At 44.8% G+C, this 25,687-nt stretch overlaps 2 protein-coding genes across 3 annotated transcripts in view; both read right to left on the bottom strand.

The window, feature by feature from the left end:
- Window positions 1–25,687, bottom strand: part of LOC129015142 (neuroblastoma breakpoint family member 11-like) — a 2,260,169-nt gene that overhangs the window by 187,153 nt on the left and 2,047,329 nt on the right.
- PDZK1 (PDZ domain containing 1) overlaps window positions 1–25,687 on the bottom strand; it is a 37,478-nt gene that overhangs the window by 3,789 nt on the left and 8,002 nt on the right. For both annotated transcript variants that reach the window (XM_054452864.2, XM_054452858.2), the window contains 5 exons: window positions 12,973–13,184; window positions 11,631–11,880; window positions 7,682–7,818; window positions 6,097–6,292; window positions 3,627–3,823 (listed from right to left, as the gene is read on the bottom strand). In XM_054452864.2, the coding sequence (XP_054308839.1) occupies window positions 3,627–3,823; window positions 6,097–6,292; window positions 7,682–7,818; window positions 11,631–11,880; window positions 12,973–13,182 (990 nt within the window). In that variant the 5' untranslated portion in view covers window positions 13,183–13,184. The remainder of the gene's footprint in view (window positions 1–3,626; window positions 3,824–6,096; window positions 6,293–7,681; window positions 7,819–11,630; window positions 11,881–12,972; window positions 13,185–25,687) is intronic.

The following is a 25,687-nucleotide window of genomic DNA, read 5'->3' as shown; positions in this document are numbered from 1 at the left end:
CCCTAATTAATCTCCTCTCATACCTGTATCTATATCCTATTAGATCTGTCTGGAGAATGTTAATATAACACTATTTTTATCACTATCTGAAGATTCAAAGCTTCTAGAAGAGACCAACCCATATACACAGTAATAATTGGTGAGAGGGTGACAGCTATTATATGGTCACATATTGTAACAAAAGTTAATTCCAACCCTTTGCTGCTTGCCAACACCCTCCCCTTCCAGATCTGGGATCTGTGCTTATTTTGCTATGTATTGTTGTAAGCATTAGCTGTCACTTTTATTATGCCAAACTCTCCAACATCTTTAAATACTCCTAATTCATATCAACTCCCAGACCATCCATGTGAAGAGATGATGATCTTGAATACTGAAGAGGCATAGAACAGGAAACAGGATTGATTTTTTGTAATAGAATTACAAGCGTAACTGGCCGTTTTAGTTGAGACAGTTAGAAGGGTGGACCTGGGTATGGTGTGATCCTGGATCAGCAGCTAAATGGCTGCCCACAAGTGTCCGGAACATTTGTTAGGTGATGAGTAGGAAATCAAGCAATGGAAGGTGAGCACAGTGTGGGCTCCACTTCAAATCACACTGTTTAGCAGCCTGACTAAAATTAGATTTTTAGTCCTCTGGTTATCACGTGTCTTACTAACCACAAGACCACATCTCCTTCCTTTCTAAGTGAGAATACCACCAGCACAGAACTTCCTAGTTACCGAGTTCAACTAACTTCAGACTTTTCAGTCATATACTTGCAACAGTTCCACAGTGGAGTGTTTCTCTTTAAAATATAGAAAATTATCAGGTGACTCATTACATGCAAAAATAGGTCTGATAACACTACCCAAACAAGCAAATCAACTGTATCTGACAGTCGCAGCTCATCTTGAGGCAAAGTGCAATAACATTAAAACACTTAATGAGATTTTGGCGGGGCTTGGTGGCTCATGCCTGAAATCCCAGCATTTTGGGAGTACAAGGTGGGTGGATCACTTGAGGTCAGGAGTTCGAGACCAGCCTGGTCAACATGGTGAAACCTCATCTCTACTAAAAATACAAAAATTAGCCAGGTGTGGTAGCAGGCGCCTGTAGTCCCAGCTACTCGAGAGACTAAAGCAGGAGAATCACTTGAACCTGGGAGGCAGAGGTTCCAGTGAGCCGAGAACATACCATTGCACTCCAGCTTGGACAACAGCGGGAGACTCTGTCTCAAAAAAAAAAAAAAAAAAGATTTTATTCATGCTTCATTCAGATAATTGGGTGTCTAGTATGTGCCAGGGACTGCTAGAGGGCTGTGTTTTACTCACTGATGTATCTCAAAGATCCACCCTCCACCCCAACCTACAGGGCTTACTTTGGAGACGGGGGAAGGAGAGGATGAGGGCAGACCTCTTTTTAGATCAAAGTTCTCTATTAACCAAAACAGAAAAATTACAATTAAATCATTCTATGATAAGATCAAGAGGGGTCAGAATCCCCTTTACAACAGCTGCAGCAGCCGCCTCTGATTTCTGCTTGACTTTCCACCAACTGCAAAAGGACTCATCATTTCTGGCAGCTTCAGTTGGTTCTTAAGCCAAAAGCTAGCTCCCTGTGGCTTCTCTGGTCCTGTTGTGCCCCATAGGACACCTTAAAAAAAAAATGTGTGGGCCAGTCGTGTTGGCTCATACCTGTAATCCCAGCACTTTGGGAGGCCGAGGCGGGCAGATCACAAGGTCAGGAGATCGAGACCATCCTGGCCAACATGGTAAAACTGCTAAAATACAAAAAATTAGCTGGGCATGGTGGTGCGCACCTGTAGTTCCAGCTACTCAGGAGGCTGAGGCAGGGGAATCGCTTGAACCTGGGAGGTGGAGATTGCAGTGAGCTGAGATGGCACCACTGCACTCAAGCCTGGTGACAGAGCAAGACAATGTCTCAAAAAAAAAAAAAGAGTGCTCCTTCTTACATGTAATAGCCTTTCAAATTCTTGAAGATGCCCTCTTCTCCAAAGCTTTACTCAAGCTAAATACTCACATGGCGGCTTCCAAAACCTCTTCCCTGGTTACCCTTGTCATTGACTTCTTAAAGTGAAGTTCTTGAAACTGGACACAATATTGATTGAACAATAGAACATTTAGACGTGTGAGGCATTATTCTGCATGCTCTGAATATTCCAATTCAACCCTCACAGCCACCCTTCACTGTAGCTACTCCCCCTCTCTTACAACTAAGGAAACTGAAGCACAGAGAGAGGGGGTAACTGTATTACCAGGAATTCCAAGTATGGTCTGACCAAGTAAGTACAGTAAGATGGTCATCTCCAGAAGCCAAGTGTCAGTTAATTTTTAAATTACCATTTTTGGATGGGGCAACCACTTGGAGTATCAAGTTTCTGGTCTTTTTCTATAGTCATCAAATGAGGTCTCACCATGTGGTATTCATACAATTTACTTTTAGGTTAGTATAGTACACCTGAAATGTATTCTTATTTCTTTAGTTTTCATTCTTTCTATCCTGACTAAATATTTTGAGTATTAATTACACTGTCCATCAAATGAATTATCTAGTACCACTTTAAGTATGTTAATATATTTTCCATATCTCCTTTCAACTTTAAACACATAAATGGTTAGGAACAAGTAGCATGCCATTAGAGACTTCTATTCAAGTTGATATTCGGGTTGATATCAAGTATTTTCTAGGTATGATTGTTCAAGTAGCTAAAAAAAAAAGCCATTAATCTAATTAATTGTTTAATCCTGCTTACAAGATTATCTTGAAAAAATGTGCTGAGGAGTATGGTATAATGAATTACGGGTCCAAGAATTTGGGTTCAAATACCAGCTTCAGTCTTTACTAAGCTGCGTGACTTTAGCAAAGTACTTAGTCTCTCTAAGCTTCGGTTTCCTAATCTATGAGGAGGGCCTAAGATATCACCACCCATCATATTCCCCCCTCTGTACCACTTATTTTAGATTCTACTATCATTGTATATCACAGAGGGCATTTATCTTGTTCATCTTTACGATCAACACTTAGCAAGACAGATGGTACTTAGAAGGCCCCCCAGGTATCTGTTAAACTAGACAACCTCAGTTCTTGTGTTAAAAGTGAGAAAAAAAAAAAAAAACTTAAAACATGCAGTAGTAGGTGTTATGATAAAGAGCTGTTAAGAGAAAATAAAGTTAGTTTGATTCAGCTTGGTCTTGGTCTATCTGTGTTTCTCTTTTATTTGCTAAGGGCTTACAAGTTGTTTAATAATCCTTTCTAGGCTTTTACGCACAGTTGATAGCACTTAACTGACCTAACGCTTAAAATCTAATTGTTTCCTATTTTGGGAACAATTTTATTTCCAGGCTTATATTCTCCATAGATTTTCTCAGATCACCAAGAGTAAGTCTGCAGTTATATTCACAAATTCTTTCAAAATCTTAAGACCGAGGACTTAAAACTCATTTATCAATCATTTGGCATTCTCTTATCACTACCAATTTGAGTTGAACTTCAGTTCAGCCTTAATGATGATTGTTCTGCCTCTTCCGGTTTGAGGAACAAAGTCCTAACTCAGTGCAAAGGTTGAGGGCATGAGTGAATGGGCCCAGCCTTAATGCATGAATATATGGCCTTGTATTACTTACCAGTCTGTACATGTTGTCCGTCTCTTTGTCTACCACCAACAGTGAAGTCTGATCTCCACCCTTTCTAATCATTTCTACCACACTGTCATGATCCAGGGTTTCCACAGACTCGCCGTTGACAGCAACTACCAGGTCATTGTTCTTCAAGCCAGCCTCCTCTGCTGGACTTCCAGAATCTATGTCCTTGATGATTTGACCTACCCTCCCCCCACCCCCAAAAATAAAATTATCAGTAAGTCCCCTAAAAAAATAAAACAGATTTTCTGCTGGAGCCCAAAGCCCTGATGAAATAGATATAAAAGGCATGCTGAGTACAACTACCGTCCCTTCCACCAGCATCCCAGGAAGCTTATAAGCACACTATCTAGGCTCGTTTCCTGCTCAGAACTCACCCCAGAAACTAACCCAGCCATTAACAATGAAGGGGTCTTAATGAAAATAATCCTGTTACTAAAAGTGTCTGACATTTGATTTTGGCAAAATAGCATATTAAAAGGCTGCAAGTTCCCAGAAAGTCAGTGGGCATACTTGTAGCCATGCATCTTATGTAAAAGCTGTCATAAAAGATGGGGAAGAATAAAGAACAAAACCCAAAACTTTGGACCTTAAGAAACCCATGCTGGCATTTTAGTAGCAATTGGATGTGTTCGGTTGTGAATATATTTGTATATACATGCCTCCATGTGCCTTTGGCCTTCTGGTATCTTCACCAGATGCCGCCAGAGCTCTCACCTTTTTTTTTTTTTTTTTTTAACAAGTTCCTGTTTCACTTTTCCAGCTAGCTGCTGGGTATCTCCAACAAAATGTCTCATAGATCTCTCAACTGTAATGTATTCAAACCAAAAATCAGCTCTGCCCATTCTCCATCCCAAAGCCCCTCCTCTTGGTTACCTGTTAGTGGAGCAACTTCCTCCCAGTCACCAACACTTGGCAACTGATTCTTCCCCAGCATCCAGTCCCCATATCTAGACGATTGCTAAGTCCTCTGATGCTACCGTAATACCTTACACATCCCACTTCCTCTACCCTCAATGCAGTTTGTATTAGTTCCTGCCTAGAATTCTACCTAAACTATTACAGCACCTTACCTACTGCTTTCCCTTCCCCAATCCTTCTCTCTGATACAGATCTGCCTTCAGATCCATCTTGATGCACATTCCTAACCAAGTCACTTCCTGGTGCAATAGAATGAGCATGGGCTTTGGAACTAAACAACTATTTGACCTTACATAATTACTGTATCTTCTCCAAGCCCTGAATTTCAGCAGTTCTTGCATAATTGTTAGGAGTAATTGAGATGTGCAAAGCCCCCAAGACATTATAGGCTGGTTTTTCTTCTCCCTTATAGTGCTCAAAAAACAACTCCCCATTGTCTGATATGCCAAATTCAAACTCATCAGTCTTGCATAGAAGTCCCCTTGTCACCTCTCTTCAACCTACCCTTCCAACGAATTCTTGTACTACACATCATGTGCCAATTAAACTGTGCCAACGTCTCCTGACTGTATTCACATGACTCCCACCTTCCTGGAATGATCTTCCTTATCCCAGCTCTGTCTACTTTCCCAAATCTCTTCATGTTACAAAGCCTGAACTCAAGTGCCACCCCTACTATGAGGGCTTCTGGTACCTTTTTAGTGAGAAAAGCTTACTCTAACGTTGAATTACCACAGCACTTGATCTGCCCCTGTATGAAGGTACTCAACCTCTGTCTCCCTTAATTATGGACATAAGTCTCTTATCTCTTATCTACTAAATGGTAGACTCCTTCACTAAAGAATTCCTGTCTGCTTCATATGATACTCTTTCTCCAAGGCACTGAGGATGTTTTTACAAAACACAAACCAAATTAATATTTGATAAATTAATGTAAACAGAGTGAAAAGAAAATAACAACTTAGGGGTGAATAACAGTTTATATGGCCTGAACTCATGTTCTTTTATGTATTTACCTTCCTTGAAAGAACCTAGTGTTCTTCCTATTGACTTGCAAGGAAGGAGGACTCCTGGTTCTGAGTCCCAGATCCTCACCCACACCTCGGCCTCAGATCCAGCGGTGTGCTATACTGGCTCACACCGGCTCACAAAAGCCAATTCTGTGCAACACTTCATTGTGTTCAGTGACATCGTGTTAGTAAGTTGAAATTGGACATGGGAGGAGTATTTACATCACAAAAACCAACAAACACTACCAATTTGGATTTCCCCCCACCCCCGACAGAGAGCCAACTTACCATGATACCATTGCCCAGATCCCAAATTCTCCCTTATCATGATGCTATGGAAACTTTTGATGCCCAACATCAGACCCTCATGTGACATAGACTGTGATCCAGCTGTGCCTTCTAGTTTCTTGCTATGCCCCCTCATGCATCTGGCTGGGAGTTGGGAGCCTAATGGAACTCTGGAGTCAGACTGGGATGAGGAATTTGTTGGTTATACTGCCAAGTTTCCTGCTGTTGTACCTTACCTTTCTGTTCTGAGCCTGCCCTCAGATAAAAACCATAGCCATTGCTTCCTTTCTTCATCTCCACAATTCGGGGCTGATGGGGTAACAGTTTCAAACTGGCTGTTTCTCTTTTGAATTGTATCTTCTGCTCAACATGATGCTTGTCAGTTTCTTTGTCCACCAGCAGGAACATGACACGGCTTCCTGACTTCTTCACCTGTAACAACACACACAGATGAGGAACGACATCAACCCCCAAGAACAATGCTGGGGAATAAGAAAGTTTCTGTATAAAGGCACAGTCTCTAGGTTCAACAAAAGATAGAGGATGAAACAACAAAAGATAGAGGATGAAAGGCCTAAGCTGTTACACTATGTCCTGCCAGCTAACTGATATGTATTTATCGCCTTTTTTTTTTTTTTTTTTTTTTTTGAGACGGAGTGTCACTCTTTCGCCCAGGCTGGAGTGCAGTGGCGCTATCTCGGCTCACTGCAAGCTCCGCCTCCGAGGTTCACGTCATTCTCCTGCCTCAGCCTCCCAAGTAGCTGGGACTACAGGCGCCCACTACCATGCCTGGCTAATTTTTTTTTTTTTTTTTTTGTATTTTTAGTAGAGACGGTGTTTCACCGTGTTAGCCAGGATGGTCTCGATCTCCTGACCTTGTGATCCACCCGCCTTGGCCTCCCAAAGTGCTGGGATTACAGGCGTGAGCCACCGCCCCCGGCCTCTATCTCTACTTCTATAGTTGTTTTCCCTTAAGTATGACCTACCCACGTAGGTGCTAACTGAGCCCAAGTAGGAGCTGGAATTCAGAAAACCCATAAAGGTACCTAGATAAAAGCTAGAACGGGAGTTTGGAAAAGAAAAGAAAGTAAGGGTCCACGTCAAAAAATCATTCTACGAAGAGAAGGTTGGTCAATTTTTAAGGTTCCATATGACCTCAAAGGAAAATCTCGGTTATCTCCCACTTCCTATTAAAGCATTTCAGTATTATCGGCTCAACAGTGAATTTATTGTAAATTCAGAGGGCGCAGTGGCACATGCCCATAATCCCAGCACTTTGGGAGGCCAAGGCGGGCAGATCACTTGAGCTCAGGAGTTCAGGACCAGCCTGGCCAACATAGTGAGACCCTATCTCTACAAAAAAAAAAAAAAACACAAAAATTAGCCATGTGCGGTTGTGCACACCTGTAGTCCCAGCTACTCAGGAAGCTGAGGTGGAAGAATCATCTGAGCCCAGGAGGCTGAGACTACAATGAGCCGAGATTGTGCCACTACACTCCAGCCTGGGTAACAGAGTGAGACCCTGTCTCAATCAAACAGTTCAGAGGGGGCTCCCAATCAGATACAAACAAGATCCAAAAGGTTAAGTTAATAGTTTTGTAGACCTCGTGTGAAATTAGGGAAGGCTTTATTCCAAAACGCTATATTAACACTGCTTATACCACTAGTGTGAGTCTGTTCACCCTTAATATGAAGGGGCAACTCAACTGGATATTTTTTCCATCATAAACACATGCTGTCCCCTACCACCCCTGTCTTCCTGTCACCTCCAATGAGAATAGAGTGGAAGATAGGGTAAGAAAAGTACCCTTTGGGGCATACCTTTTCAACCACTTGCTCATGGCTGGCATCCTCTACATTCTCTCCATTCACTTCAATCAAGTGATCATCAGCCAGAACTCCAGCTTTCATAGCCACACCTTGAGGTGTAATATCAGTCATGTACACCCCCTTTTTACCTGGAAGAGAGTAGGGGTAAACTCCATGTGGAGACAAAAGTGACTCCCTCTTGGATGGTAATCTGTGATGTTGACTTCTGATTAGCCCCAGTCCTGTGATTGACTCCTGATTCCTACTTCATTTACTGTCCCTAGTCTAAGAACATGTCAACCTTAATGTTATCACACAAATTATAGGCTATGATGCATATAGCCTTCTTGGCTATTGCAGAGGGCTGCCTTCGATTGTCTTGCTGGAGCACATATACCCTTTCCCTATGGTATATCAGCCTTGGGTCTGGGGAGTAACAGAGATCTACATGTTGTGGCTGTCCAAGACCATGCTTCTGTTCGTAAGTTCCCCTGATAAATTCCAATGTACCAACAAACTGGATTTGCCTGCCTTGTCCTTTGGTTTCTCAGCAGCTTCGGCATTTGAGGACCGCTTTGCATACACCACCCTTTTGCAGAACCCTCCATTGCACAGAAAAACTAGAAATCCAATGGTAAAGACTTTTCTCCCAATAATGTGAAATGAACTTCCAATTTTAGAGCTAACTCAAACGGCCTTTGGCTTCTGATCTAAAATCACAGTTATAGCTCCTGGCACTGAACTTGACACAGCCTTTACTCAGTGGGTATTTGTTGATTTGAATAGAATTTCTGAGGTCAGTTAAATGCAAAGATGGAATCTTGGGTGGCCTTGGCCCCTTGAACCAGAAAGCACTAAAACATGCTCACACTGCATTATTGTGTCATATGCCCTTTCTTTGCATTTGTAGAATCAGAAAGCATCTTTCCCATTCTCTCCTCTTTAGTTTGTACTATTATATTAGCCATCATAAGCTGTGGAGTCATCTCACCAATGTAGGCTAACAAGGACAGGCACAGGAGGGAGGGAAGAACATGAATGCATTTAGGTGGTGAGATTTAGGTGGTACTTAACAGAAATGCTGTCGATTCTTCAAAGATATTAATAGAGCAGTTCCCGCTTAACCATGGGGGATACATTCCAAGACCCCCAGTGGAGGCCTGAAACTTTAAGATAGTATACCGAACCCTGTATGTTTTTTCCTGTGCTTACATACCTACGATAGAGTTTAACTTATAAATTAGGCACAGTAAGAGATTAACAATAACGGAGCTAATCTTAGCAACCTCAGCATACAGTATTTTTTCTTTCCTTATTAAACCGAGAACTTTTTATTTAATAGAAGCACTTTACAGCCTTTTTTTTTTTTTAAACAGATGGAGTCTCGTTCTGTCACGTAGGCTGGAATTCAGGGCCGCAATCTTGGCTCACAGCAACCTCTGCCTCCCCGGTTCAAGCGATTCTCCTGCCTCAGCCTCTCGAGTAGCTGGGACTACAGGCACCTGCCACCGCGCCTGGCTAATTTTTGTATTTTTAGTAGAGATGGGGTTTTGCCATGTTGGCCAGGCTTGTCTTGAACTCCTGACCTCAGGTAATCCATTCGCCTCGCACTCTCAAAGTGCTAGGATTACAGACATGAGCCACTGCGCCCGGCCACTTTACAGCTTCTCTTTGTCATATCTGAACTGCCAGCATCACTATCATTGCATTTTTGGCTTTTTTTTTTTTTTTTTTTTGAGACGGAGTCTCGCTCTGTCGCCCAGGCTGGAGTGCAGTGGCTCAATCTGAGCTCACTGCAACCTCCGCCTCCCGGGTTCACACCATTCTCCTGCCTCAGCCTCCTGAATAGCTGGGACTACAGGCGCCCACCACCACGCCCGTCTAATTTTTTGCATTTTTAGTAGAGACAGGGTTTCACCGTGTTAGCCAGGATAGTCTCGATCTCCTGACCTCGTGATCCACCCGCCTCAGCCTCCCAAAGTGCTGGGATTACAGGTGTGAGCCACTGCGCCCGGCCTGAGCTATTATTTTTTATTGATACATAACATTTGTACATATTTTAGGGTATGTGTCATATTTTGATACCAAGAGCATATTTAGGACATCCATCCTTGAACATTTATCATTTCTTTGTGTTGAGAATATTTCATATCTTCTTACAGCTATTTTGAAATGTACAATACATTGTTGTTAACTATAGTCACCCCACTGTGCTATCAAACATTAGAACTTATTCCTTCTCTCTGTGTGTTTGTACCCATTAACCTAGCTTTCTTCATCCCCACCCTACCCCACACACACACCCTTCCCAGCCGCTGGTATCTCTCATTCTACTCTACCTCCATGAGATTCACCTTTTTTAGCTCCCACATAGGAGAACATGTGATATTTTTCTTTCTGTGCTGGGCCATTATTAAGCAAAATAAGGATTATTTGAACACAGTACTTTAATACCGTGACAGTTGACCTGGTAACTGAGTAGTAAGTAGTAAGACTAACAGGCAGGTAAGCACATACCACGTGGACATGCTAGACAAACAGGATTCACGTCCAAGACGGGGCAGGACAGCACAAGTTCATTACACTACTCATAATGGTTCACAATGCAAAAATTATGTATGGAATTTTCCATTTAATATTTTCAGACCACAGTTGCCTGCAGGTAAGGTAACTGAAGCTATGGAAGGCCAAACAGGATAAGGGGAGACTCTTGTATTTCAACCTAGGCAAGGGATCGCTTGCTAATGACTACATAAATCACTTGTAAGGAATGACAGTAACTTAAACTCTGCTTCCTTAAACACTCAGCATTTCTCCTGCTACCTTGTTATATATTTGTCATGAAGAGACCATTTTCCTCATAAAGCTAACCTAAACCATTCACCGTGTGCATTAGCACACGAGCCAGATGAGTAGAATCTGAATTATGATTTTCTTTTTTTTTTTTTTTACCACTTTACTGATAATAGGCTTCTAAGACGTGCCAAGCTTCCTTTGACTATGCACACCACTATGTTTAATAACTGACAAACCTGAGAAATACCGCTTATCGTGAATTTACATCTCTTGGTACAGGTTAAATAAGCCTTAGAAACCATTTTAAATTTACCACTAGTCTGTTGCTGTATCACTTGCTAAATCATGACCTACCACCAGTGCTTCTCCAGCCCCAGAAAGAACATAGGCAGAGGCAGCGTTCAAGAAGGAACTGACCAGCTAACACAGCTCCTCTGGTTCCAACCAGTACCCCAGAGCCACAGTCAACTGAACACAGGTTAGTCTGCACCTCTGAAATTCTAGAAATAGAAGTTCTAGTGCTTCCTGATGGTCAGGGTTTCTCAAATCACTATGTACCTCTTAGCCAGAACTCAAAGATGCACCTCAGAACAGGTGGGGCTGAGCCACAGCTGAGGATACTATCAAAATTTTACAGGAGGGTGGAGATTTTTGTAGTATTCTCAGCAAAGGTAACAGTGCCTGGCACATCAGTAGGTGCTCAAGAATTTGTTGAATAAATGAATGACTATCTGGGCACTCAGATAAAAAAAAGATACCAATCTTACTCAAAAGTAGCTATTTTGAAGAACCTCATTTTTCTTGCCTTTTATTCCTTATTCTCCCCTTCATTTTCACCCTAAGAGGGCTAGAAGCATCAACCCTCTGACCCCCTGACCTCAAAGAGTCCTCAAGTGTCAGCCTGACAAACACTCAGGGACAGAAGTGCCCAGTGCCCCCCACCCCCACTGCTGTCCAATGTCCCTCCCCCATTGCACAACTGTGCAAGGCAAGGGAAAGGGCAGGGAGGGAGCGAGAGAGGGAGGGAGGAAAGCTGTTGCAAGCTATCTATAGCAACTGAAAAGTCAGTCAAAGAAGAAAAGTCATTAACCAGTAGCATCTTTGTTCTGGAAGCCTGTTGTCTGTGCTCTGCCCCGCCTCCCCCTGCTCCCCAAAAAATTCTCACCTTGGACAGTTTTCAGAGAGAAGCCATAGCTGCCTCCCTCCTTTACAAGATAGCAGAGCCGGGGCTGGGTCCAAGTTTGCACACCTCCATTCATCACAGGGGAAAGTGTATTATCACTCAAACCTTGCTCCTTCTGACGTTGACCCAACTCTTTCAAGTCCACCCGTGTTTTCACTGCTTTCTCATAGGAATCCCCATCCAGAACTAGTAAAGTCACCGAATTCCCACTCTTTCTGACCAGATCCACAACCTAGGAGCGAAGAAGAAAAAGATAACTTTAATAACCCTCTGTCAACTGCCAGAGGGAAATGCTGACCATCTGGCTCAATATCTGGCCCTGGAGATCCTGTTAGTTGACCCTTGACACCCAAGTAGAAGCAGGTAGTTCCTCAGCCACCTCCATCCCTGCCCTCCCGAGATCCAGGTGCAGATTAGGCTGAGCTTCTGGCACTGCTGGAATATAGAGTGTGGTCCAACCCCAGCCCAGAGGGTTCTTGCAAGACTGGTCCTTTCTAGAGAGGAGCGCTGCCCTAGATTGTAACCATTCCTCCTGTGTGCATGGGGACAGCACAGTGTAAGGAAAAGAACATGCTTTTGGAGTCAGGCAGAATAGGGTAAGGCCAGACTCTCCCATATATGCTCTGCAGGAACATGTTAGCAAGCTAAGATATCTGTACTTAGCTTCCTAATCTGTGAGATTGTAACATACACCTCATGAGGTCATGATGAGGACTTAACAAGATAATGAATATAAAATTGCTGGCCAGGCGTGGTGGCTTATGCCTGTAATCCCTGCACTTTGGGAGGCCAAGGCAGGCGGATCACGCGGTCAGGAGATCGAGACCATCCTGGCTAACACGGTGAAACCCCATCTCTACTAAAAATACAAAAAAAAAAAAAATTAGCCGGGTGTGGTGGCGGGCGCCTGTAGTCCCAGCTACTTGGGAGGCTGAGGCAGGAGAATGGCATGAACCCGGGAGGTGGAGCTTGCAGTGAACCGAGATCGCACCACTGCACTCCAGCCTGGGTGAAAGAGTGAAACTCCACCTCAAAAAAAAAAAAAAAAAAAAAAAAAAAATTGCCAGCACCATTTTTGGTATATAGTGAATATGCAATTCATGTTAGACCTGATGCTATTCCAATCCAAGAGTAATGTGTACAGTTCTTGGTTCCTCATAGGGGACTTGATTGGCCAACACAAGGTACAGCAATAAAGGTGTCCTGCCTTGCCAGTGGCAGCCAGGAAAGAACCAAACTCTACCAACCCCCAAAATTATAATCAGCAGAGAAGATGTGGGGGCTGAAGAGATCCTGGAAGAAAAGCCCCAAATGTCTCATTCACCTGCATATGTTCTTCTTTGTCCACAAAGACATCATTGATCCTAAGAACTCTGTCTCCATCCTGAAGGCCAGCCTTCTCTGCTGGGCTACCCTTCTCAACCACCCGGACGAGGTGGCCCTCAGTGTCCTTCTCAATTCGCAGGAAGAAGCCATAGTTTTGCCCTTCTTGCTTGGACAGTTTACATTCTCGGGGGTTGAAGGTGGAGGTCATTTCTGTGATGAAAAAAAAATTAATAAATCCACGGAAAAGATAATCTAATTGGAGTGAGAACCCCATCCTCCATCTCCTATAATTCTGTTCTTCCAATCACCAAATCTAGACTGCTTGAGTAGTAATGCTGGGGGCACAGGAGGACACCTTCCAGAACTTGCTAATGATCTCCAAATCTGTTTCCCCAAGGACAACCTTTTTACTAGAGTTTCAGACCCACATATTTTACTGAGTACTGGACACAGATGCTTCCATTTCAATATCTCCAACCAAACTCCTCTTTGTCCTCTGACCTAAAGAAATTAAGTCCAAATACATGACCCCAAAAATGTATGACAAGCCCACTCTCATTCAAACATTTGAAGAGCTTTTCAAGTTCAAGGAATCGAGGCTAAATCTGTAGAAAAGATGGACCCATACCTTGCCTCTCCTATTGGGAAACATAATTACATTCCTGTAACCACACGTGGTGAGTGTCATGCTGGGGAAGAATGCAGTGATAAGGGGGAAAATAACAAAGGGTCTTGGGAATAGGGAGTGGGATGGGAAGAATTAAGAACACTTCCTAAGGAATGACACTTCCAAGAACTGAAGGATTAGCAGAAGCTTGGTGAGGTAGGACAGGACAAGGAAAAGCTTAAACCATTAAAAAAGGCAGGCGCGGTGGCTCACCTCTGTAATCCCAGCACTTTGGGAGGCCGAGGTGGGCAGATCACAAGGTCAGGAGTTTGAGACCAGCCTGGCCAATACGGTGAAACCCCAGATCTACTAAAATTACAAAAATTAGCCAGGCGTGGTGGCAGCCACCTGTAGTCCCAGCTATTCGGGAGGCTGAGGCAGGATAATTGCTTTAACCTGGGAGGTGGAGATTTCAGTGAGCCGAGATCACACCGCTGCACTCCAGCCTGGGCAACAGAGTGAGACTCTGTCTCAAAAAAAAAGGACACCAGGCCTTGGAGCTTGTCCAATATGTTGGAGATGCACTAGAAAAGTTGTTCTGGCCCCTGAAGTCTCTAGCCACAGCAGAGCAGAGATGCTCGATAGAAAAGGGATTCCAGTGGCTAGGTTGGGGCTCTCCCTCCCAGACGCTTTGTCACCCAGGCTGGAGTGCAGTGGTGCAATCGCAGCTCACTGCAGCCTCGAACTCCTGGGCTTAGGCGATCCTCCCACCTCAGCCTCCTGAATAGCTGGAGCTACAGGCACATACCACTATGTCCTGCTAACTAATTTTTTGAGAGACAGTGTCTTGCTTTGTTGCCCAGGCTGGTCTCAAACTCCTGGGCTCAAGTGATCTTCATGCTTCAGGCTCCCAAAGTGCTGGATTACGGACATGAGCCCCCATGCCTGGCCTGAAACAGCTTCTATTTCCATTCATCCTGCCTCTCCTGTTGCCCCATTGCAGGGGCAAGGTCCTGAGCCATAGGAGGAAGACAGGATAAGTGTAAAACCGACAGCTAGGGCTCCGGCACCCAGTTATTATTAAGGGTAAGACTTCTGCCAGTGCCCCTGACACCTGCTGGCTGAAAGCTTTTTCTTTTATAGGAGAATAAGAATGGGGGCCAGAACAGCAAGAGGCTGATACAGAAGGCAGAAGGCTCACAACAGAGCACTGGAGTCTGCTCTTCACACCACCTGCAAGGCAAGCCCTCAAGTTCCTCTCGTCACATTTCCCTACCTGCAAATCAGAATAAACCACCTATCCCTTCCCTCCTGGAGGGACAAGAACGGATGACCATACAGGATATGGGGGAGGGTGGAGAATAGGCCACAAAGTGCTCCAGGCACCCTAGAAGCCATGGCATGGTGATTGAAGATAGCCATCCCTGACCTTCATGCCCACAGAGACGTACAGTACAAATCAGACAGAGAGCCCCCAGCTGCCCAATACCAGGCCTCTCATGCAGTCTCCGCAAACTCTGAAGCCCATGCCGCCAGTGGCACGAGTGACTAAGTAGCGAAGAAAGAAACAAACAAATAGACTCCCCATTGAGGATTAAGGCAAGAAAACAGCAAAGCCACTCACCAGTGGTCAACACCAGCACCTTGGGAGAGCTAGGCAGCTCTGCCTTATCAAAAGCCATGACCAGCTATCAGGAAAACACTGCTCTGGGACGAAAGGAGAAAATATGGCATCACCAGAGTTGAGTCACATTCAGGCATCTGTTTGTGGCCCATTCCAGCTCTCTCACCTTTCACTCCTCTTTCTGCTGATCCCAACCTGCGAGCATCAGTTCAGTTTCAGCCTGAGTTCACATCTATGTCCAAGCTCACCTGTAGATCCCTACACCTTTCCATTTCATAGGGCCAAAAGACCCCAAAAGGAAAAAAATCAGAAAAGAAAGACGAGATCTCAATGTACTTTACTGGGAGGACCAGACAATAATTACATAAATGAATAGGATCATTTCAGATAATGATATTTGCTGTGAAGAAAATAAAACAGAATGTCAAACAAAACATGCAAAGCCCTCTTAAAGTTGGGGGTAATTATTGGAGAACCTCATTCAAATCCTACAAAATTTAAAATATGTCCTTATAATCAGAATAAGGCCAACAGATACTATGTTTTCATCAAGAGATGAGGCTGTTTGTGATCAGCATATGAATGCTCATTTCTAAGGCACTCACACCCAAGACTCAGCAATCTCACGCCCTGCAGTGTCAACCACAAACTCTTTATCTCTTTGCTTGTAGGCCAAGGATAGAAAGTGAAACTTCCTCACTAGGAGAACCAGCCCTGTGTTTGGAGAGAGGGGAAGAGGCAAAGGTTTTCCTATGTCTCTCTGGAAACCTGTGAGCCTGACATACAAAGAAACACAAATCACTCTTTCTTGGCAGAATCTCAAGTTGACTTTTTTGTTTGAAGTTTTCAAACAGCCAGATGGTAATTGCTCAGATCTGCACCTACGGCTTTGAAGGCTCAAGCATTCAAGGTCAGTTTCTTTTTTGTCTGGTTGAAGCCAGAAAATTAGAGCCACTTTATACCAATAATGAAATGCTACCATACTGGTGGGGAAACAGCTACTGCTGCAAGCCCCCAACTGCCTTCTGCCACTGTGTACTCCCCACCACACAGCCATTAGTGGATTAATGCTCTGTCCATCCATCTGCATGTACCCAGGCCAAACTGATTAAATATTTAACACCCCCAGCTGCACCAATGGGGAAAGCAGACCTAAACCTCAAAAGCCTGGTCTTACATGGGAACCTAAAACTATTTGTTTCCTTTGCCATCTTGCAGAAAGATGATTCATCTAGGAGCCAAGGGAGCTGGGCTCTGGTCTACCTCCAGGCCTTGTTCTGTCTAGTCCACATCCTGGTGTTACTCTGTCCCCTAATTGAGAGCTGGGGTATGTCTCTTTCATAAGACTCTGTCATTGCTCCATGATAAGGATGCCTGGGACTCTGGAACACAGGGCCTAATTAGGAAGGATCTTTGTATTTAAGGATACTCTTTCCTACTTCTTTAACCCCACCTCATCTTCTGCCTCCTGAGTAAATCTAGAGATCAGACCCCTCTGGTGGATAGACACAGAAGAAGCGAAGGCCTATGGATTTCTAGAATATCATTAGCAGCAATCATCTGAAGTTGGAGTCCATTAAATCCAGCAGGCTTTGTTCCCCAGTTCAAACAGCCAAAATACATGGTGGTACACACCTTTAGTCCCCGCTATTCGGGAGGCTTAGGTGGGAGGATGGCTTGAACCTGGAGGCAGAGGTTGCTGTGAGCTGAGATCGCACCACTGCACTCCAGCCTGGGCAACAGAATGAGACCCCGTCTCAAAAAAAGAAAAAAAAACTGGAGATGAAAGAAAGCTATAACCATTCCTGAGCTCGGGGGGGAAAAATCAATAGTTGACAACAAAGTTGTTTATCTGTGGGAAAGAGAACAAAGTGTTGGCTGGCAGACAGGAACCGCTCAGGGGTGAGAGCCAATGAGATTTTTTTTTCACCAATTTTATTGATGAAAAAGCTAATTATACCATTAAACTTTGCTTTTTCCCAAAATGATTAGACTGTTGCTGCCAGGAAAGAGAATCATGTGGCTGTGGTCAAGAAGAAACATGAAATACCCTGCAGAAGTTAGGAAGGCTTGGGAATGACCATGAAAACGAGGGTGGTATGACCTCTGGATCTGGCAGAGTAGAAAGAACTAAAGCCACTGGTCTGTTTTCCATAGGAAAGAAATAGCTGGTGGGACCTAGGGGACTTCTTCCAAGCCCAAGGCAGGCCAAGGACTCTCAGGCCCCAGACGGCCATCAACAGGATTGATATATGAGATCCTCAGCACCACCCTCACCAACTCCTCTGCACAGAAGGCTGGAAGTCTGAGCTGGGAGCTGTTCCTGAGTGCTCTTTGTGTAACTCCTATGAGCTTCCAGGTGTTATTTTGAAAAGGAATTCTGGGCCTGGCATGGTGGCTCACGCCTGTAATCCCAGCACTTTGGGAGGCCAAGGTGGGTGGATCACCTGAGGTCAGGAGTTAGAGACCAGCCTGGCAAACATGGTGAAACCCCGTCTCTATTAAAAATACAAAAATTAGCCAGGTATGGTGGTGCACACCTGTAATCCCAACTACTCGGGAGGCTAGGGCAGGGGAATCGCTTGAATCTGGGAGGCAGAGGTTTCAGTGAGCCAAAATCGTGCCAGTGCACTCCAGCCTGGATGACAGAGTGAGACTCCGTCTCAAAAAAAAAAAAAAAAAAAAAAGGAAGAAAGAAAGAAAGAAAAAGAATTCTGGGCTGGGCGCAGTGGCTCACGCCTGTAATTCCAGCACTAGAACTTGGGGAGGGAAGCTACTAGAGACCAGACAAAACACGGGCTGGGGTAAGTAAATTCTTCTTCCGAAGAAGGAAAATAAATGGCAACTCCTTGAGGAGTGAAGTCAGCAGAATGACAAGATCTTCCTTCATCTCCTCAGTCCTAGTTGTCCACCCATGCCCAAAGGCTCCAGCTATCTCATCTGAGTGAGCAGAAGAATTTAGTTGAAATCGTGTAACTCTGTAGACCGTGTCAGGTGATGCTAGCAATAATAAATCATGTCATTTGAAAACTCTCTATGGCACATTATCTCATTTAATGCTCGCAATCACCTTACAAGTTTGATTCTCAATCCTAGCTGCCCCTCAGAATCACCTGTAGAGATTTAGAAAAATCGATGCTTAGGCCCCACCTCAGGTCTAAAGCAGACCTAAAGACCTAAACCAGAGCAAAGGAACTAGAGCTTAAAAATCACCCTAGGTGCCGGGCGCTGTGGCTCACGCCTGTAATCCCAGCACTTTGGGAGGCCGAGGCAGGCAGATCACTAAGTCAGGAGATCGAGACCATCCTGGCTAACACCGTGAAACCCTGTCTCTACTAAAAATACAAAAAAATTAGCCGGACGTGGTGGCGGGTGCCTGTGGTCCCAGCTACTCAGGAGGCTGAGGCAGGAGAATGGCGTGAATCTGGGAGGTGGAGCTTGTAGTGAGCTGAGATCAGGCCACTGAACTCCAGCCTGGGTGACAGAGCGAAACTCCATCAAAAAAAAAAAAAGTCACCCTAGGCTGCCTCAACTCCTTCTGTCTCCCCTCAGCCTCAGGACAACTCCCTCCCTCATGGGTCACAGAGGAATGTCGACATTGAATGAACTAATCACAGCCACCCTGGGCTCACCTTTATCCAACTTGACAGGCCAAAGTGGCAGCCTGATTAGGAGAAGCCCTTGGTCACACCGTGCAGTCCTCGGGATCCTGTGTGCCCACAATCAGTGCCCCAGCCAGCAAGATAGGAGTGTGTCGCAACCTGCGATCTGTTCCTTGTGCCTCCCTCCGCAAGTTCTAGTTCTGAGTCGAGTGAGCATAGAACCAAGCACATAAAACAACCTTTCACTGTTCTCATGGTCTCTTTATGCTATTAATTAAGTCCAGGGGATTGCTCCCCACCTCCCAAACCTAAACACCTTAAAAGCTGAGGCCATTCCTCATCCTCTTCCAACCCTATGGGCAGAATCCACTCAGGACTGAGGCCCTACCAGTCATCCTGTGAACCCTGGAGGATGAGTGATGGCTGCCAGATTTACTCCACAGTTCTTTGCTCCCTACCAATCCCTTCCCTTTCCCAAACAATTAGCTTCTTCAATTAGCATGCTGGGGCAGGTGAAATCTGTTGGGGATCATGAACATAGTTCCTTCTATTTTCCATTTCAGCATCAAAAAGACATACTACCCAAACCTGATTTCATTTGTTCATGCCACAGGCATCTGCCCCTCACTTATATGCAAAACACTCTCAAGTGGTTGAAAGGATAAAGTTATACATCACCCCTATTCTCAAGAGACTTTATAGTTGAATAGAGTTAAGAAAAAGTTTTAGAACAAAAATAACTGGCCAGGTGCAGTGGCTCACACCTGTAATCCCAGCACTTTGGGAGGCCGAGGAGGGTGGATCATGAGGTCAAGAGATCTAGACCATCCTGGCCAACATGGTGAAACCCTGTCTCTACTAAAAATACAAAAATTAGCCAGGTGTGGTGGTGCATGCCTGTAGTCCCAGCTACTTAGGAGGCTGAGGCAGGAGAATTGCTTGAACCTGGGAGGTGGAGGTTACAGTGTGCTGAGATCGCGCCACTACACTCCAGCCTGGGGACAGAGCAAGACTCTGTCTAAAAAAAAAAAAGAAAGAAAGAAAGATATCATTGTGAGCAGAGCAGAGTATAAGTGAGGTAAGACCTACAATATGAAACAAATTAAGGAAACCTTCAAAAATTAGGCAGGACTTGATTTAAGCCTTAACAACAGATGGATGACATTTCAACAAGTGCAGAAGGACGAGACCATTTTAGACACAGAACAATGTGGACACCGTGTTATGAAAGTGGGAAAGTTTGCCAGGTGCAGTGGCTCACACCTATAATCCCAACACCTTGGGAGGCAGAGGCAGAGGTGGGCAGATCACTTGAGGTCAGGAGTTCAAGACCAGCCTGGCCAACATGGTGAAACCCTGCCTCTGCCAAAAAATACAAAAATTAGCCAGGCGTGTAATAGAAGACCTTCTGTGGTCTTCTATTACAGCAGCTCTAGCACCTTCTGAGGAATGCTGCCCACCCAGGCTGTGTGTTTGAAAGGGAATGTGTCAAAGGAAACTAATTCATGCTTTGGTGACTGGCAGAAATGTGATGCCATAAAAAAATAGCACCTGTAGTCTCAGCTATTGAGGAGGCTGAGGCAGGAGAATCACTTCAACCCAGGAAGCGGAGGTTGCAGTGAGCCGAGACAGTGCACTGAACTCCAGCCTGGGTGACAGAGTGAGACACTGTCGAAAGAGAGAAAGAGGAGAGCGAGAGAGAGAGAAAGAGGAGAGCGAGAGAGAGAGAAAGAGGAGACCGAGAGAGAGAAAGAAAGAGGGAAAGCTTGGGTGTGGTCAAGGAAGAGCTAAAACCCAATGTGGTTGAAGGACAGCCAACAGAAGGGAAATCATGGGTGACAAATTAGACTATAAAGGCCTTTAATATCAGCCCAAGGGATCTGGCCTTAGCTCGGTGGAAAGGGGCACCACTCAAGGCTTTTAAGCAGAGGAATAACAGGATCAGAGTTGGGTTCCAAGAAGGGCAGGTAGGCTGGATTCAAGCAAAGACACACTGCAGAGAGGCCAGGTAAGAGGCTGTTGTCAAAATCCTACTCCCACATGATAAAGGGCCTGACCCACATAGCAGTCGTCAGAATAGAATGAAGGTGACAGAGGTGGAGGAACTACAGAGAGGACTAAGTGACATTGTAGTAACTCTTCAGCCTTGTTCCCTCAGATTTCTCCATGCAGAGATGATCTCAGACAGAACAGCTGTGACAACACAGATGTCCAAAACACTTCTTTATACTCATCATGACAAGTGTCCAGGAGGAACAACAGCTGTGCAGCACCCAGTGTCAGGGCCCACAGGCTCCTGCCACTCTTCCTAATGACGGCTTACTCCCCTGGCATGTAGTTATTTTGTTCTGGTCTCACTGTCATGAGGAAAGATCCCCTGTCGCAGAGTGGCAAATGCACAGTTAAGTCTTCTGAGGCCACAGCTCAATTTGAACACAACTGTGATTTGGGCTCCTCTTAGTCCAGGGGTTGCAAGGACACTCTAGTTCTGTAGCCACTCACTTATTCTGCCTGCTTCTCTGCAAGGGCCAGCTGTATACTTTCCCTGAACTGATAACCTTGGCTCAGTATTTTCTACTAACCAGCCTGGATACCTTTCTCTATTATAGACTGATTTTTGCCCCCAACTTCCAATTCATACATTGAAGCCCTAATCCCCAATGTGACTGTACTTGGAGACAGGAACTTTAAAGAAGTAACGAAGGTTAAATGAGGTCATAAGTGTGGGACCCTAATTCAACAGAACTGATGCCCTTATGAAAAGAGGAAGAGACATCAGAGATGCACTTGCACAGAGAATAAAGCCATGTGAGGACACAGGGAGAAGACAGGAGAGGGGCCTCTGAGGACCCAAACCTGTTGACACCTTGGACTTCCAGCCTCTAGAACTGTGAGAAAATAAATGTTATTTAAGCCACACCTTCTGTGGTCTTCTATTACAGCAGCTCTAGCACCTTCTGAGGAATGCTGCCCACCCAGGCTGTGTGTTTGAAAGGGAATGTGTCAAAGGAAACTAATTCATGCTTTGGTGACTTGCAGAAATGTGATGCCATTAAAAGATGGTGTAGTCATGAGGAATGAGATGGCAATGTCTGTTTGAGGTAGGTTTCAATTAGAAGACTTGATGGAACATCACCTAGAGCTCAGGAGATGCTAGACTAGAGTCCAGGTTTGGGACCATCTGCACAGCAGCACTGCATGAAGCCCATCAATGAGATTACGAAAGGAGGGGAGCCAAGGATAAAGCCTTGTGCAATACCTGTATCTAAGTGATAGGAAAATGAAATAAAAAGGAGGCCGGACATGGTGGCTCATACCTGTAATTCCAGTACTTTGGGAGGCCGAGGCGGGTAGATCATTTGAGGTCAGGAGTTCAAGACCAGCCTGGCCAACTGGTGAAGCCCCGTCTCTTCTAAAAATACAAGAATTAGCCGGGCATGGAGGCACGCGCCTGTAAGCCCAGGTACTCGGGAGGCTGAGGCAGGAGAATCGCTTGAACCCAGGAGGCAGTGGTTGCGGTGAGCCGAGATTACACCACTGCACTCTAGTCTGGGCAACAGAGTGAGTGAGACAGAAAGGAAGGAAGGAAGGAGGGAGGGAGGGAGGGAGGAAGGGAGAGAAAGAGAGAAAAGAAAGAAGAAGCAAAAAGGAATAATCAGAAAACAAAATGCCAAAATTTCAGTGTCATCAAAACTAAAAGAAGAATTTTAAGATGGGATAGTTAACAATGCCAAATAATGCTAAGAGGTAGAGAGAATGAAAACAGAAAATGCCACTGACATTCAGAAAATGGAAGTCTGGGCCTGATAAGAAGCAAGTGGATACCAAGTAACAGAAGCAACAAATATTGATATTTTATTTTTTGAGACAGAGTCTCGCTCTGTCACCCAGGCTGGAGTGCAGTGGTGTGATCTCAGCTCACTGCAACCTCTGCCTCCCAGATTCAAGCAAGTCTCCTGCTCAGCCTCTTGAGTAGTTGGGATTACAGGCACCCGCCACCATACCCAGCTAATTTTTTCTTTTTTTTTAGTAGAGACGGGATTTCACCATGTTGGTCAGGCTGGTCTCAAACTCCTGACCTTGTGGTCTGCCCGCCTCGGCCTCCCAAAGTGCTGGGATTACAGGCATGAGCCACTGCACCCAGCCTGGATGTTTTTATTTTTAACATTAAGGAAATGATCAGCATGTTTCTGTATCAAGAGATGATATGGAGAACATGGAAACTGGGGTTAGCCTTGGTGAGAGGAAATACCTCTTCTCCAGGGGCAAGAGAGAAGTAAAAAAATATATGATAAAGAAGAAAACAAGGTCACTTACCTCAGCGTCAATCTCTCCTACGAAGTAGCTTGACAAAAATCAGGAACTTGGAGAATATGGAGCAAAAGTACCACAGAAAAATAGTCTCTAGGGTCAAACAGGTAAATCAGCGAAGGTGGCCAAGAGGGGACGGAGGAAAAGCTGCTGCTTTTCATGAGAAGACAACTGCCTAAGGAAGAGGAGGCCAGCATGCCACCTTTCAATTTTCAAGAGACTCTGGAAATCTAGATTTACATAAAATGTCCCCATTTTAAAAAACTGACAGCTATTTCAAACTTAAAAGAAATTCTATGTAAACCAAAAGAGAATGGAGCCCCCGAGCTGGCGGTGAACTAAGACAGTGAACTAATGGCCACAGCATTAGTTCACTACAAAGAGTCAATGCATTGAATTAAAATGTCTAAGAAACAACTTAGGTTAAAAAATATATGTATATATAATAAACTTGCAGCAGCATGGGTTCCCATGGATTTTTCTTACAGTAATATACATCAAGAATAGAAAAGGAAAGTGGTAACTTTTACCCTAAGTTGGGGCTAACATGTTTTTAAAACATAAGGGTAGGCCAGGCGCAGTGGCTCACACCTATAATCCCAGCACTTTGGGAGGCCGAGACGGGTGAATTACTTGAGGTCAGGAGTTCGAGACCAGCTTGGCCAACATGGTGAAACCTCATCTCTACTAAAAACACAAAAAACATTAGCCAGGTGTGGTGGCAGGCACCTATAACCCCATATACTCCGGAAGCTGAAGCAGGAGAATTGCTTGAACCCGGGAGGTGGAGGTTGCAGTGAGCCAAGATTGCACCACTGCACTCCAGCCTGGGTGACAGAATGAGACTCTGCCTCAAAAAATAAAAAATAAAGGCCAGGTGCAGTGGCTCACACCTGTAATCCCAGCACTTTTGGAGGCCGAGGCAGGCGGATCACCTGAGGTCAGGAGTTTGAGGCCAGCGTGGCCAACTTGGCGAAACCCTGTCTCTACTAAAAATACAAAAATTAGCCAGGCTTGGTGGTGGGCATCTGTAATCCCAGCTACTCAAGAGTCTGAGGCAGAAGAATCGCTTGAACCCAGGAGGCAAAGGTGGCAGTGAGCTCAGATCGCGCCATTACACTCCAGCCTGGGCAACAAGTGAAACTCTGTCTCAAATTTAAAAAAATAATAAAATAAATTTTAAAATTAGCTGGGCGTGGTGGTGCGTGCCTGTAATCCCAGCTACTCAGGAGGCTGAGGCACAGGAATCGCTTGAACCCGGGAGGCAAAGGTTGCAGTGAGCCAAGATTGTACCACTCACTCCAGCCTGGGCGACACAGCAAGACTCCATCTCAAACTAACAAGCCCGTAAGAGTAGGATGTGAAGATTTCTAGATTTACAAGGAGCACAGAGCTGGAATGTCAGACTGTGGGGCCAACATGAATTGGCAGATAAGAGGAGCTAGGAGTTTGGGATTGGGAAGATGAAATGTTTCAGGGACTAGCTTAGCAGCATGAGTTGGGAGGAAAGAAGAAGGGACTGTGGAAGCAGTTTCAAAAGTTAGTGGGTTGACACAGGAGAAGTCATCTGAAAAGATCTTTAGAGCAGAATAGTTCCCCATGATGCAATTCTAAAGGAGCCAGATGTGTATACAAAAGGGAATCTGTATTTTTGTTTCCATCTTCCCCCAGGATCGATTCTGAGTAAGGTAGAGTAGAAAGAGCAAGGGTTTTAGAGCCAAACCTAGTTTTTAATCCTGGCTTCACCGCTTGTTAACTGTGAGAACATGGGTGAGTTCCTTAATTTTGAGCTGAAGATACAAGTACCCCTAGAATAGGAAGCACATGTGGATGCCGTGAAGATGACTCACCGTAGAGCATGCAAGGCCTCTCAGCACAGTTTCTGGAGCATAGAAGTCCACTCCATCCAAGTTACTCTTTCCTGTCCTCTGATGAAAGGCCTGATGCAATGGGAATCCCATTTTCTGTGAGAACATTTGAAATTTTTCCTGATTTTCTTTTTGCAGCAGACAAGAAGAAATTACAGACTAAGAATGGGCAGGCACCTCAATGATCAGGCAAGGGATTCTCTACCCACTCAGTCCAGATCACTTCTGCAAAGCTAATTTTAGCTGCTGAAAAGTCAGGGCTGGAGATTTTGTTCCCCATGAAAGAAAGCTCAAATAATAAACTCTGGACTCCAAAGTATCCTGTAAGTCTAAAAGCCAGGGAATTACAAAATAGAACCAAATGCTGTGTATCAAGGAGGTAAAAGAGTCCAGGGAGCTTTAACAGAATTTCAAGACTAAGCTGGCCTGAGAGTTCCACCGCCTGGAGTGGATGAGCTCTAACAGCAGTGAACATAGGGACCCAAGGAACAGACAGCGATGGAGAAGATGGAGTGAGTGAAGCATTACCTTAGCTACAGATACCTGGCCCAGAGAGGGACCTTCATAGCCAAGGAGTAGCTAGCAAATAGGCTCACTCACCAGACAGCATCTCTGAAATGCCAAAAAATCAAAGAGAGGGCATGGGATAAACAGCATTCTGCTTGGAGGGAGAAAGACAGAAGGGGGCTGTCACCAGCGAT

This window comes from Pongo pygmaeus, chromosome 1 (assembly GCF_028885625.2).
Source record: "Pongo pygmaeus isolate AG05252 chromosome 1, NHGRI_mPonPyg2-v2.0_pri, whole genome shotgun sequence".
NCBI classification, from domain to species: Eukaryota; Metazoa; Chordata; class Mammalia; order Primates; family Hominidae; genus Pongo; species Pongo pygmaeus.
This window is presented reverse-complemented; position numbering and strand designations above follow the sequence as displayed.